General features: G+C 39.1%; 1 protein-coding gene across 3 annotated transcripts in view; it reads right to left on the reverse strand.

Moving 5' to 3' along the window:
• GASK1B (golgi associated kinase 1B) overlaps positions 1–15,166 on the reverse strand; it is a 50,650-nt gene that overhangs the window by 26,143 nt on the left and 9,341 nt on the right. For all 3 annotated transcript variants that reach the window (XM_070504966.1, XM_070504968.1, XM_070504967.1), the window contains exon 3: positions 2,592–2,806. In XM_070504966.1, coding sequence (XP_070361067.1) covers positions 2,592–2,806 — 215 coding nt within the window. The remainder of the gene's footprint in view (positions 1–2,591; positions 2,807–15,166) is intronic.

The raw sequence follows: 15,166 nt of genomic DNA on the forward strand, positions 1-15,166 counted from the left end.
AGTAAGAACTTAAATTATTTCAGCCAGCCATTCTTACATGGATCTATCTTTTTGTTTCATGCGCTATATTTTCCTAACTAAATAAATTTTTAAAAAAACCAAACTTGGGCTGGCCCAGTGGCATAGCAGTTAAGTTCATGGTCTCTGCTTTGGTGGCCCAGGGTTCACCAGTTCGGATCCCAGGCACGGACCTACACATCACTTACCAAGCCATTCTGTGGCAGGTGTTCCACATAGAAAATTGAGGAGGATGGGCACAGATGTTAGTTCAGGGCTAATCTTCTTTAAAATAAATACATAAATATAATTTTAAAAAAAACAAACTTGGGGTGGGCAGTGGAGACAACTACCTTATACTACTTTGCTACCCCCATGTTTTTTTTCTATAGTATAATGCACAGATATTGCATAAATACATCTTCACTGATTGAATGATAGTTGTAGCTCCCCTCAATACAAAGGGGAATGATAAAGACAGAGGGTAGGTTGAGATTTAGTTGAAGATTCCATAATTAAAACAAATATCACTAGAGACAATTTCTGAAAGGGTTTGCCCTCTCAGTTATAGGTTAGCTCTTATGTTCATCGGCTAAAAAACTCAAGGTCATATCTTTCTCATAGACTTCACTACCAGGTTCATGGTTGCTCCCCATCTTCTCACTAGTCATCATCCTCAGGAACTTCAACATCCATGCTGACCACTCCCCAAACATCTGGCCTCATAGTGAGTACCTTTACTACTTAACCCTAGAAATCTTTATCCATTCTCTACTTTATTGCTAATACATTTTATGACACCAACTTCTTTCATTAACCTAAGGATAACTTGGTAGTTGTTATTCAATAATGATTAAAAATATGGAATCCAGAGTTAGCCAAACATGCTGAAATCTCTATTTTGGAACTTATTAGCTGTATAACACCAAACAAGTTAGGTAGAGACAATTCTCCAAGGCATTTCTGCACATCTTATATCAGGTTTTGTTCTGTGCTATCTCTTCAAGGACCTTAGTATAACAAAGAGCCTTGGAAGATACAAACAGTGTCTCCCTCTAGGGTGGAAGGCAGCTTTGTTTCCTGACCAAGATAATAAAGATAATGTCTTCTTCTGGGGCAAACGTTGGGCAGGTTTGCTAGCAGTCTCTTATCAGATTGGGGATTTCCCAAGCTTGGAGTTCCTCGGCAGTGACACAAACCCACTATATGTAGCATTCTCCAGGGCCACTTTGTATATTGAAATAGAAATTGAAATGAATTGAAATGGAACTTGAAAAGCTAAGGAATATGAAGCTCATGCTACCTGCTGTACCGTGAGTAATGAAGTCACTTGTCTCTGACCCAGGAGTCTTTCATTCTGCTAGTATCTATGAACATGTGGCTGGCTAACTTGCTACCTTGAAAGAAGAGTAAGATCTCAGAACTTTCACAGTTCTTGATAATAGCCTCTTTATGCCTCAGTTTCCCTACCTGTAAAATGAGGAGAAGGTGCTTATGTCACAGAGTTAGTATGTTAATTAATGGAATAATGAGATAATACATATGCAACGCTTAAAAGAAGCCTGAGCCTCATAGCTGGACTCTTCAATAGTATTTGGTGACTCTTTACTGCCTTCTTGCCAAACCAAATGGCCTGCTCTCCAGCTCAGTTCTCACTGGTGGCTCTGCAGCACTGACATCATAAATCATTCTGTCCTTCTTAAAAGTTCCTAATTCCTAGACTGTGACTCTAGACTAAACTAGTTTTCTTTCTACATTTTTGTTCCTCTCTAGTTCCTTCTTGAAATGTCACATACAAAAAAAGAATTAGCAAGAGGAGAATGTTTTGCGAATGTCCTAAGATAGTCCCAAATTTCCACAAAATACTAATTAACAATACAACAACAACAGAAGACCAGTTTTTCTAAAATGGAGGAAGGGGAAGGCAGTAATCAGAATGAGAGGCTGAAGAGAGTCATGAGATCTTTATCAAAAGGAGCTAAGAGTTACAAGAAACCTATAAAATGTCAAGTCACTCAATTATGTAGATGGTCTACATTTATTATTCCCAAATATCTAATCTTAAGGAAATATTTCCAAAAAAATACTGGAAATAAAACAAGGGGAATGGTGTCTGTAAGCTATACGGCCAAGTGACCATTGAAACACAGTGTGGAATGATCAGAAGGAAGACAAACTCTAACCATCAATAGATCCCAGGGAATCCTAGTTCCAGCTTTTAGTAGTTGTAAGAATTTGGGTGAGATCCTTAACCCCACCAAACTTCAATTTACTCACCTCCCAAATGGGGTAAGACTATCCACCTTGAAGAGTTGTTGATGGGTTATCTCAATAAATTGTATCTATGATGAGTGGGATTAAAGCACCGAAGAATCGCTTCTTCTGAAATTGATAAAAAGGCTGAGGGATATTTCTGAATATTTCCCAAAAGGATATAAAATTTTGTAATGTGGTACCATATTTGCCAAATACAGCATTATAGAACTTAAACTCTGGCTTCACAAAAACTCAAGGTACAGAAAATTCCTTAGGGTCAGACTTATATAATTCATTGTCAGTCTTAGATAATCACTTACTTGATTTGGTAAACTTACCTGTAACAAAAAATCAAAGAGTGCCATCTTGGACCACTCATGGTGATGTATTTCAGTACAACCCCATTCGGGTTTGGGTACTCGGCCATTCTGCCAGCACTTCTGTTTCAGTAACTGCTGATAAGTTCCCCAGGTGAGCTTAATAGAAGAGTGGGTCTCATTACTTGTTGGAGATAAAGACGAGTCCCAGAGAATGACAGGACATGGGCGGCCATCTACGAAATCCGAAAAACAAACATGCTTTTAGCCTGCTATTGACTGAGTGTGCGCCCTTGATCAGTCATTTACTCTTCCACAGCTTCATTCTCTCACCTGTCAAATGTGAGAGTTTGATTAGATGATATTTTACGGTCCCTTTGTCTTTTGAAGTTTTAATGTTTTTATACCTCAATGATGCTTCCTGATAGAAGTCTCATAAAACGGAAAGTCATTGTTAGACGATGAAAGAAAAATTATTTTAAACAAGACACTTTATAGATGTGGCAGGAATAGGCCAATAACCACGTCCTTCTGGTTAATGTGGTTTTATCCCACATCTAAAAGCAGCTACCACAAAAAAGGAAAGAATCCAGACATTTATAATTGTCTATTCAATGTCTGAGTAGAGCTGCTCTCTATTTGTAATAACAACTGTCTGATTTTCTGAGGCCACTTTATGATGTAGGAAGGAAAAGAATTTTTAGAAGTCGCAAATTTAAAAGTGAAATTGTATGGTTCACACCACTCACTATAATCTCCAAAGAAAGAAAAAAGAAGCAAGAGGTTTTTTTTCTTTTCTGATAGAAACAATGGTGCTCTTGGCATCGGATCATTTACTCACATATAACTTCAAAAAGTGTATTTAAGCAAATGTCATTTCTTCAATTGCATGTGCATAGGTGATTTTTCAAAAATCTGTCACTCTAATTGCTTTCGTCTCACTCTTGATAGTTTAGAAATTTCATTGCTAAACTGTATAAAAAATGATGAGCCCGAGTGAAATCATCTTAAACAGGGAAGATCATGATGTGGTACATTAAATGACACTTTAAGCTTAAAACCAATGATATCATTTCCAAGCTCTCATTTCTGCCAATGTCACTGAGAGATGATGCTGAGCAGCTTTGCTTATAACTCAAAAACCAGAATGATGCTCTTGAAAAAAAAAACAACTATATCACAAAGATCTGAAAAAGCCCACTTACCTCATTCTTAACAGGCCTGGACAATAGAAGCCTCTGAAATTATGACTGGAATGTCTAGACACATCACAGGAATTTTTTAAAGCCCTTTTAAATAACCTGAGAGGTTTTCAATCTATAACTGAATTCCTTTTTGTTAAAGACTTTTATTTTACCACCTTGCGTGTTTGCCTTCTTGCAGAGTCTTATCTCTGGTCCTTAGTGCAGGAAACCATCACCTTCTCTAACCACTCTTGAATTTGGTTACAGTGATCTCAATAATTTTAATAGTATTCACTTAATCAATCTAATCACCTGCATTCCAGTTTTGTCCAAAAGAAAAATCTTTCTACTTTTCGCCTTGCAATTTAGGCCAGGGCATGTGGAAAGTCCTTTAGATTGTGGAAAATATGCCACAGTCATTGACGTACAATTGAGAGAAAAAAGAGAAAGAAACCTGAACTATAACTAAAGAACTTCATTTTTAATATTATCTCCCTCCTTTTTATTTCCTTTTACGTTACTAAATGACTTGAGGCTGCTTGGATCCAATTGTCTTCTTAGCTATAAGATAAATATAATTTTAAATGTATGTCTTCCAAATACTATGCCAATTAAAATAATAATAATAATAAATTCCAGGTCAAAGTCCATCAAGCAGTGGGAGACATGCATAGACCAGTGTAACCAAATGCGAGTAGGAGACACAACACAGCTTCACAGCTTTCGAAGACATGTAGTTCAGACTTCTAAAGATAAACACCAACAAGCTCTGTCTGTCAGTGTATTTGGACCAAAGTTATACACAGAGAGCAGTGTGCATTCTCAGGGCTAGAAAGTATTCAAAGGGAGTTGAAACCTAACACCGAACTTCAACAACACAAATCAATCCCGGAGACAGACAGGCCAGCAGTTTCCTCAGCAATTCACAAAAGGCCCTCAGAGAAACAAGGAAATGATCTACATAAACAATTCAACAGCTAACAACCTTCTGGCTGTTATTCCTTTCCTTGAGAAACATTTGTTTCTTATTTTAAAAGTAATTAAAAGTAAATCTACTCATTTTAGGAAATGTGGAAAAACATTAAGATGTAGAGCTAAGAAAACAAAAATCACCCATAATCTCATCTCCCAGTAATTGGTTCTGTTCTTTGTATATTTACCTCTGGTATTTTCCCATCCCTTCCTTTCTCACCTGAAAATGTAAATTGTTTTTAAGAAATTCAAGGAGTACAGCTTATGGTTAGAGCTCAGACTCTGGAATCCAACAGACCTTTTGAATTGTGGTCACATTACTTCTTAGCTTTATAACATTAGACAAGTTATGCAACCTCTCCTTGTTTTTGTCTTCTGCAAAATGGGTGTGATAATGCATCTTCCAAGTGGACTTTGTTGGGATTAAATAGGATCATGCCCTTAGAGTTCTCAACCTGGTGCCTGACATACATGCACATTCCACAAAGGCTTTGCTCTGACTACTATTACATATATACATTATACAATCAAATAATTCATCAGTCTTCAACAGGCCTTTATTTGTTTATTAAACATCTACCATATGCCAAGCACTATTTTAGACCTGAAACTAAATTAATTAATTAACGCTTTTTGGTATTTTTGCTTTCATGTAAGTTACATTTCCACCAGAGGAAAGAAGCAAAAATCACACAAAAATAAATAAGCTACTTGGGATCATCTTGTATGTACAGTTTATCATAATTATTTCACAAAATATTATATCATAAACATTTCTCTTATTATTTGTAAATAGCGTTGCCTTAACTGTGATATAATCATTTAGCCTGGTGGTCTTTGTGAACGGCAGATAGTAAATATTTTAGGCTTGGAGAGCCATGTGGCCTCCACCACAACTATTCAACCAGCAAGTGCTCAACTCTGTTGTAGCATGAAAGCAGTTAAAGACAATAAGTCAACAAATGGCCATGACTGTGTTTCATTAAAACTTTATTAGGGACACCGAAATTTGCACTTCATATAATTTTTACGTGTCATAGTAATATGATTATTCTTTTGACTTTTCTCAACGATTTAAAATTGGAAAAACCTTTTGCAGTTCACAGACCACACAGAAACAGGCAGTGGGCCATCTTTGGCCCATAAACTGTAGTTATCAACCCCTGATCTTGTCTATGAGTATACTGTATTTCATTTACCATTTCTCTACCTTAGATCGTCACATTTTGCAGGATACATTTTCTATACTATTATTTAAAAAGTTATTCTCAAACTGTCAAAGGAAGCTTTCAGTTGATAGGAATAATTGGCTTTCAATTAATATTCTGTGTTTTTCTCCACATCCATCCATGCTCCCTCAGCAAAATATTTTGAATGCTGACTGTCACCTAAAGACGTTTTGTCCTACCCTGCTGGGTCTCAGTGCACTGCAGGAGAGGGGGATTTCTAGAAAGCAGGGTGAGCAGCAATTGTCAGGCTGAGCCGAGAGTGGCTGTGGGTCCTTTTGACGCACAGGTCTTCTTGCTGTGTATCAGCCCATATGGCTCCTGAGATAATAATAGTAGTCAGTATGGCTCCAGATCTCAGAGTTATGAGCACTTCTGTGAGGAGAATTCCACTTTTTAGAAAATATGGCTGTTAAAAGAATTAAATGAACTTTGATAGATCCGAAAGGATGACAGAAAAATAGCTCTGAAAACAGGAAACTGGTTAAAGCAACTTACCCTGAAGTGTTTCAGAGATGAGAGGCATTCATCTCTTTGCATTCAGGGTTGTCAAAATGATGCAGTACTGTACTCTCGAGAGAAATCTTAACAGTGAAGAGATAAAATTCTAACTGTCAGAGTAGTGAGAAAGCAGGTTTTAAAAGATACGTGGGTGTTCGTGTGAATTAAATGTTATACAGCTGTCTTTAAAAAGGACATTTGCCAGTAAAACTTTTTTTTTCCAAAATCTGAATATTTCGCCTATATTTTGATGTTCTCCCAAGTCATTCTTTATTCAGAAGCACCAAGAAGATACTCTTTGGAGAAGATGAACATGAAAATTCACTAAGAATGAATGCTATGCACAATCTCCTTTGCCTGAATTTATTAAATGCCTTTCACTTTGAATGCTGGCTGACTGGTTTTGTTGAACTATAGGTGAATGCTAAGCATTTTGGGTGAAGTTGTGAGTGTCTGTCTGCATTTGTCACTGAGCAAAAATAAGTAAAAACATCCTGAGCTCTGAAATCAAAAGTCCTATCACATGGGCCAAGTTCCAAGATTTCTTGTGAACAAAACAAAAAGGAAACCCACAGCCAACATCATACTCAATGGGCAAAAACTAAGTGCCATCCCCCTGAAAACAGGAAAGAGACAAGGATGCCCTCTATCACCACTCTTATTTAACATAGTACTGGAGGTCCTGACCAGAGCAATCAGGCAAGTAAAAGGAATAAAAGGAATCCAAATAGGGAGGGAAGAAGTGAAACTCTCGCTGTATGCAGACGACATGATCTTATATATAGAAAACCCCAAAGAATCCATTGGAAAACTCTTAGAAGTAATCAACAACTACAGCAAAGTTTCAGGGTATAAAATCAATTTGCATAAATCAGTAGCATTTCTATATTCTAATAACAAACTAACAGAAAAAGAAATCAAGAACACAATACCATTCACAATCGCAACAAAAAGAACAAAATACCTCGGGGTAAATTTAACTAAGGAAGTGAAGGACCTATATAATGAAAATTACAAGGCCTTTCTGAGAGAATTGTATGACGACATAAGGAGATGGAAAGACATTCCATGTACATGGACTGGAAGAATAAACATAGTTAAGATGTCCATTCTACCTAAAGCAATCTACAGATTCGACGCTATCCCAATCAGAATCCCAATGACATTCTTTACAGAATTAGAACAAAGAATCCTAAAATTCATATGGGGCAACAAAAGACCCCAAATTGCTAAAGCAACCCTGAGAAAAAAGAACAAAATGAGAGGCATCACAATCCCTGACCTCAGAACATACTACAAAGGTACAGTAATCAAAACAGCATGGTACTGGTACAAAAACAGGTGCACAGATCAATGGAACAGAATTGAAAGCCCAGAAATAAAACCACACATCTATGGACAGCTTATCTTCAACAAAGGAGCTGAGGGCATACAATGGAGAAAAGAAAGTCTTTTCAACAAATGGTGCTGGGAAAACTGGAAAGCCATATGTAAAAGAATGAAAATTGACCATTCTTTTTCACCATTCACCAAAATAAACCCAAAATGGATCAAAGACCTAAAGGTGAGACCTGAAACCATAAGACTTCTAGAAGAAAACGTAGGCAGTACACTCTTTGACATCAGTATTAAAAGGATCTTTTCGGATACCATGTCTTCTCAGAGAAGGGAAACAATAGAAAGAATAAACAAATGGGACTTCATCAGCCTAAAGAGCTTCTTCAAGGCAAATGAAAACAGGATTGAAACAAAAAAACAACCCACTAACTGGGAAAAAATATTTGCAAGTCATATATCTGACAAAGGCTTAATATCCATAATATATAAAGAACTCTCACAACTCAACAACAAAAATCAAACAACCCAATCAAAAAATGGGCTGGAGACATGAACAGACATTTCTGCAAAGAAGATATACAAATGGCCAATAGGCACATGAAAAGATGCTCATCTTCGCTGATCATCAGGGAAATGCAAATCAAAACTACACTAACATATCACCTTACACCCATTAGAATGACAAAAATATCTAAAACTAATAGTAACAAATGTTGGAGAGGTTGTGGAGAAAAAGGAACCCTCATACACTGCTGGTGGGAATGCAAACTGGTGCAGCCACTATGGAAAACAGTATGGAGATTCCTCAAAAAATTAACAATAGAACTACCATACGATCCAGCCATTCCACTACTGGGTATCTATCCAAAGAGCTTGAAGTCACAATTCCAAAAGTCCTATGCACCCCAATGTTCATTGCAGCATTATTTACAATAGCCAAGACATGGAAGCAACCTAAGTGCCCATCAACAGATGATTGGATAAAGAAGATGTGGTACATATATACAATGGAATACTACTCAGCTGCAAAACAGAACAAAATCATTCCATTTGCAATAACATGGATGGACCTTGAGGGAATTACGTTAAGTGAAATAAGTCAGTTAGAGAAGGATAATCTCTGTATGACTCCACTCATATGAGGAATTTAAAAATGTGGACAAAGAGAACAGATTAGTGTCTACGAGGGGAAAGGTGGGATGGGGGGTGGGCACAAAGGGTGAAGTGGCGCACCTACAAGACGAATGACAAACATTAATGTACAACTGAAATTTCACAAGATTGTAACCTATCATTAACTCAATAAAAAAAAAAAGACAAAAAGGAAAGCGACAGTTCAGCTCAGAGCCCTTCACTAAAAATAACTCTACAGGGCCAGCCCGGTGGCCATAGTGGTTAAGTTCGGCATGCTCCATTTCAGTGGCCTAGGGTTCGTGGGTTTGGTTCCTGCGTGCAGACCTACACACCACTCATCAAGCCATGCTGTGGCAGCAACCCACGTATAAAACAGAGGAAGATGTGCACAGATGTTAGGTCAGGGCCACTCTTCCTCAAGCAAAAAGAGGAAGATTGGCAACAGGTGTTAGCTCAGGGCCAATCTTCCTCACCAAAAAACAAGAAACAAAAAAACAAAACTCTACAAACCCATTAAAGAAAACAAAGGCCAGTCAAAACTCGAGGCTCGTCTTAGTTATAGGAAACAAATTCTATCAGATTCCATCACAAATGTCCAATGCAGTAAAGAAAAACCTTAATGATGCGGATCTCTAACACTAAAAGCAATGGTTGATGCTGATGCAACGCCAGTGATAGTGTAGCAGGTGTCTGGTTGTTAATGATCCCCTAAGTACTATCTGCTCTATTTTTCGAGAGTGTCTATCACAGTAGGGTGTTAGCAATTAAAAGTCTTAGACTGAAGTGAAAAGCAGGTAAGAGCTCTTGGTTTAGAGATGGTGATTGCAAGCAAGTTAGTAACTGTGAGAGAGGGCAGAATGGGAATGCAAGATTCTGTGCAGCCTTGAAAGAGGAGGAAATTTGAAGGATGAGATAAAATCTATCTTCTGCTCAGGGTTTTAAATATAGTTAATTCACTTATTCAAAAAACAAGTATTTACAACTGTCCCTCAACATCTGGGCCTATTTGGTTCCCATGTTTTGGATAGAAAGAATTGAGAAAGAGGCATACCGAAAAAGGAGGCCTTGCAAGATCCCAGTCCCAGGCAAGACCCAGGCCTTAGAGAGCTTGGAGTTTCACAGAAACAGACAAGTGTGTACACATAATGATGATCAAATAAAATGTTTGCCAGTTGAACAAATGTTTTGAAGGGAACAAATGAAGGACTAAAATAAAGACTGGGTTCTCAGCATGAAGCCAAGAAATGAAGAAATACTGTGCCCCAAAATAGCTATGTGGTGAAAGGCCACAGTTAAGAAAAAGAACCTTTGCTGGAAAGGAGCTGAGAATATGGGGTGGGGTAGAAAAAGGATTCACAGGTGTTGATTCTCTTCTTGATCCCATCACTGGTCTCCAGAGGACCTGAGCCACATCTCTAGCTGCCCTGACTGAGGCACTGAGTTCCCCCAGGTGCGAGAAGAGTACTTCCAAATCTGTCTGGCAGGGATGTATGAGAATGCACCGAGATACTGGAAACACAGCACTGTCAAATATGAAAAACAACCAAACCTATGTTTGGTTTTTATGATTTAAGAAGGGGGGAGGTGGTAGAAAGGCAGAATTCAAAGATCTTTTCTGTATCAATTCTATACAGCCAGCAAAGTCCTAGCTATAGGGACTTGTCTTAGAAATAGATTCCTGGGTGATTTAAATACATTTCTTCAAACAAAAAAAAAATGTATTTACTTATCTGTTTTTTACTTCACAGCTTGTTTTCTCTACATTGGACTGAGTTAAAATAATTTCCATATTTCCTCAAGAGTTAGCTGAGCATCACGCTGAGGAAGCAGGAAAGGAGAATGTCTTGTGACTTCCTCCATCACACGCCACTTAAACAATCGAAATCATCAGTTCTATTTTAAAAACAAAGTGTCCTTCTTTGTTCCGAACCTTTGACTAATGGACAGGAACTTCTGCTTTCTAGGTCTGCCCTGGACTTCCGCTACATAAATGGAAACTCCCAGACGCTTCCTGTCCCAATATTCTGTTTAAAAAACAGGAATCAAAGCGGGCTTTAGAGGGTGGTGATGATGTGGTCACTGTGCCAGGCTCCACAAACAATCACGTTTTGCAAACCAAGTCTTGGTCACATCAGGATGACCCGGTCCCGGACAATTTCGTGTTTATTAATGTAGATAAAGGAACCACGAATTCCTAACCAGAACGACCCTCCTGCAATGCAGAGCCCATTACATAACTCCCCCTCTTCAAACCCTTCAAAGATTCCCCATTATCTGCAAGATAAAGTCCATGTCCTTACATGACATAAAACTAACCAAGCTCCACTCACCACAGCTTTATCTCACTTCAACCATACCCCACAACAGCCCCCACAAACCCTAATCTCCTTTTTTTCAGAACTATTTGCAGTTTGCTAAGCACACTCTGCGCTCACAAGTTTTGCACACATCTCTCTCTCTCCCCTTTCTACACCCAGCCCATCTCTCACTCCACCCACAGTGACTTTTAAGAACCAGTTCTGACATTATCTCTTCTAAAAGTTTTTACAGTCCCCCCGCCTACCGCCCTACACACACATTCTGGGCTAAAGTCTCCTTCTCTGTGCCTGCAGGGGCTCCAAAAACCATTCCCATTGAGGTCTTTACCATACCCTTCTCGTATGGCAGGCTTGCTCAGCTGTCGCCTGCCCTACAAGCTGAGCGCTCTGTGAGAGCAGGGACTATTTCTTAATCATCTTTGGATTTCCAGCCCCTTATATCATTTCTGGACCAAAGCAAACATTCCAAAATTGTAATGAATGAATGAATGAGTTTTTCCAAATCCCCCAGTTTTCATCTATAGCCCTTAGGTTCTAAGGAACAGTCAATGGGCCCTAACTAAAAGTTTGGTTGGTGTGACCTCCTAGTAGGCTGTGATTTCACCGTCCCCACTCTAAATGAACCAAGACAGATTAGAGAGAAACTTGAGAAATAGAGGTGAGGATGTACAGAGGTTACCAGGCCCTCATTCTACACAGCTTGTACTCAGTAATCACTCCCATGTCTCTATAATTCCATGAGACACTAGAATAAAATGATGAAAATAGGGATGGTGGGAACACCACTGCCTCTCTCCTCCAACCCCAAATCACTGTGATGAGAAGGGGAACAGTTAAGGGATCGTGGATACATTTGAGAATCAGACAGAAAGGCAGTGGGGAAAGTGGGTTACCATCTGAAAGTGTGATTAACTGGGAAAGCCCCAGATCACAATCATTGGAGCTAACACATGCTGCGAAGAGATAATGGAGACAGTTCACCGCAGGGATGAAGAACAAGGCTATGGAGTCCTCTTGATCCATGTCTACAGCCCAACCCCATGACACACGACCTCTGGGCCTTTGGAGGACATATGTTATTCTCTGACATATGTTATTGTTATTTTTCCCACAGAAAATCTGTCCAAGAATGTCTGATGTATGGGGCTATTGTGAAATTTAGTGAGATAATGAATGTAAAGTGCCTAGCACTCCACAAATGAGAGAGATGGGTATTATCCACTATCAACTCCACTCACTTTCTTTAAATAGCAATTTTCGGAGCCTGTTTACTTAGTTCAAGTAAACATCAATCTAGATAAACTAAGAAAATCTAAGGAAACACATCACAAAGAGCTGAATCAGCTTAGAAACTGAATGACAACAATAGGTAACAATTACTGAGTGTTACTATGTGTTAGGCACTGCTAGACATATTTTATACATATCAATTCTCACCATAACTCTATGAAATAAGTACTGTTATCATCCACATTATTTTTATCATCCTCCTTATTATACTAATGAAGAAATAAGGTACAAAGCAATTTAGTTAATTATCCCAGGTTACACAGCTATTAAGTGGTAGAACCAGGATTCAAACTCAGGGAGTCTAGATTGCCAGTTGGTATGAAGTGAATTGTGTTCTCTCAAAATTCATATGTTAAAGCTCTAACCCTCAGTACCTCAGATTGTGATGGTATTTGGAGCTGGGCCTTTAAAGAAGTAATTAAGATAAAATAAGGCCATTATGGTGGGCCCTAACCCAATATACCGGGTGTCCTTATAAGAAGAGGAGATTAGAGACACAGAGGGACACTAGGGATGTACACACCCAGAGGAAGGGCCACGTAAGGGCACAACAACAAGGCAGCCACCTGCAAGTCAAGGACAGAGGCCTCAGGAAAAACCAAACCTGCTGACACCTTGATGTTGGACTTCTAGCCTCCAGAACTGTAAGAAAATAAATTCCTGATGTTTAAGCCACCCAGTCTGGTATTTTGTGATGGCAGCCCTAGCAAACTAATATGCCAGTCCACACTCTTAACTACAAAGCTATTTGACTTAAAGGCCGTACGGCTTCCTCCCTATGCTTAGAGCAGTGCCATGCACACACAAAGTGAATGCAATCGATGACAACTGAATTCGACTGAAACTTCAATATTTGCCCATTAACTGAGGTTAGAGGGGGCCGTCTAGTCCTTCTGCACCAGGAGAAGTGTTATCTGTAGACCAACCCAGACACAGCAACAGATTCAGTTCTAAGGGAAAGGTCATGACCTTGGGCTCAGGCTGGTGCTGAGCGAATCCTGAAATCAGTGGCAATAAGAAGATTCCCCCCAGCCCACTAACTCTCACACAGCCCACTAGTGTCAGCTCCGTGGGGCAGGGATTCTTGACCGTGTTGTTCATTGACGTAGTCCCCAATGACTAGAAGAGTGGCAGGCACAGAGCAGGTGCTCAATAAATATTTCTTAAAAGAAGAAAAGATCAGTGTGATAGCATAGACGGGAATAGACTGAATGGAACTGAGGCACATGCATGTTTTACGCTGTGAGAAACGCGGCAACTATTCGGTGTCCCCTCTGTCCCAGTCATGTAGGACATCAGGGGACAAGTTTCAGAGGCACAGTAAAGAACATTCCCCCATTCCCCCACTTTGTCTATGAAGGCATGTAGAGAGCAACCAAGAGGACCCTAGAGCAGGGTGCTGCTTGAAGCAGATGCTCAGTAAACTTTTGTTCACTGATGAGTGAAAGTCTTAAACTGACCAGCTCAATTTGATTGCTAAAGAAATACCCTTAGGGCTTTTCTGATAAAGAACACAATGTGCTTTCAATCTAGATTTTTAAAACTAAAACAAGATTCTTACCCTCCTAAATAAATATCTTAGAAGACAGTTTGCACCTATGTCCAAGATTTCTAGGATTTTGAAGTCAGTGTGTTTCCAAGTTGTGGGGTCATCTGGGTCATTCTCCTAACTCTCTACAAAAGACCCTGTCCCTGCCAGAAAGCCTGAAGCCACGCGAGATGTGCAGCTGCCAGCCCCTTGCTCTGGCAACCACGCCATCACCCAGCAACTCACAGGGCTGCTCGCGTGGACTCGGAAAGAGTGGAAAATACACAATGTCTTTCTCCTACTTCATAATGGACGAGGCAATACCAGTTGGAAAACGTGAGCAATGTGGGATCTACAATGAGTTTAAATGGAAGTTGGTGGCGTGCCTGTAGTTTGTCTTCTAAGCAGCCTTGACACACAGAATTCCTGGAACTAGACTACCTTAATTCAGTATGACAGCTCTGTGGCAATAAAACAGCATCCTAAAAATAAAGCATACATAATGCATCTTCCATCAGCATGAAAAATAGTACAATGCTTAAATGCTACCAAAATGGTGTCCCTTGGGATTCATTCACATTACTGTGCAGACTGCGAGGGGAGCTTTGGCAAAGTTGCTAAATTGAAGATCACAGAGGGGTGCTGGGTTTTCCTGTGCTCTTGACTTTTACATGGACGTAGTCTGCTTTGTCTTGTCTTAGATAAATATTTTTAAATATTTTGTTAAAAAAATTATCAAAATGTGTCAGCACCACCCAGTATCTGGTGACCTTTGCAATGATTTATGACTTTTGCAAGGATAGTTTGGAAGAAAACGCACTAATATGTTCAGCCACATTTGCATCCATATGATTATTTTTGGAAAAACAAGAAAATCTGGTAACATTGGCTTGCATTTAAAAAAAAACAACGCTTGTAGCAGTGTTCAGAATGATACGTCAATTCTTCCCCTGAGTAAAAATATTTTCAATGTTAAATTGTAGAATTGAAAGAAGAAATTACTTAAAAATGTTGGCATAGTGGTAAATCAGAAATCACCATACTAAAATTTGCACATTTTTGTCACTAACCCATAATTACGCCAAGTTATATTTGAGAGGTGGTA

The sequence above is a fragment of the Equus asinus genome, chromosome 3 (genome assembly GCF_041296235.1).
Source record: "Equus asinus isolate D_3611 breed Donkey chromosome 3, EquAss-T2T_v2, whole genome shotgun sequence".
Lineage (NCBI taxonomy): Eukaryota > Metazoa > Chordata > Mammalia > Perissodactyla > Equidae > Equus > Equus asinus.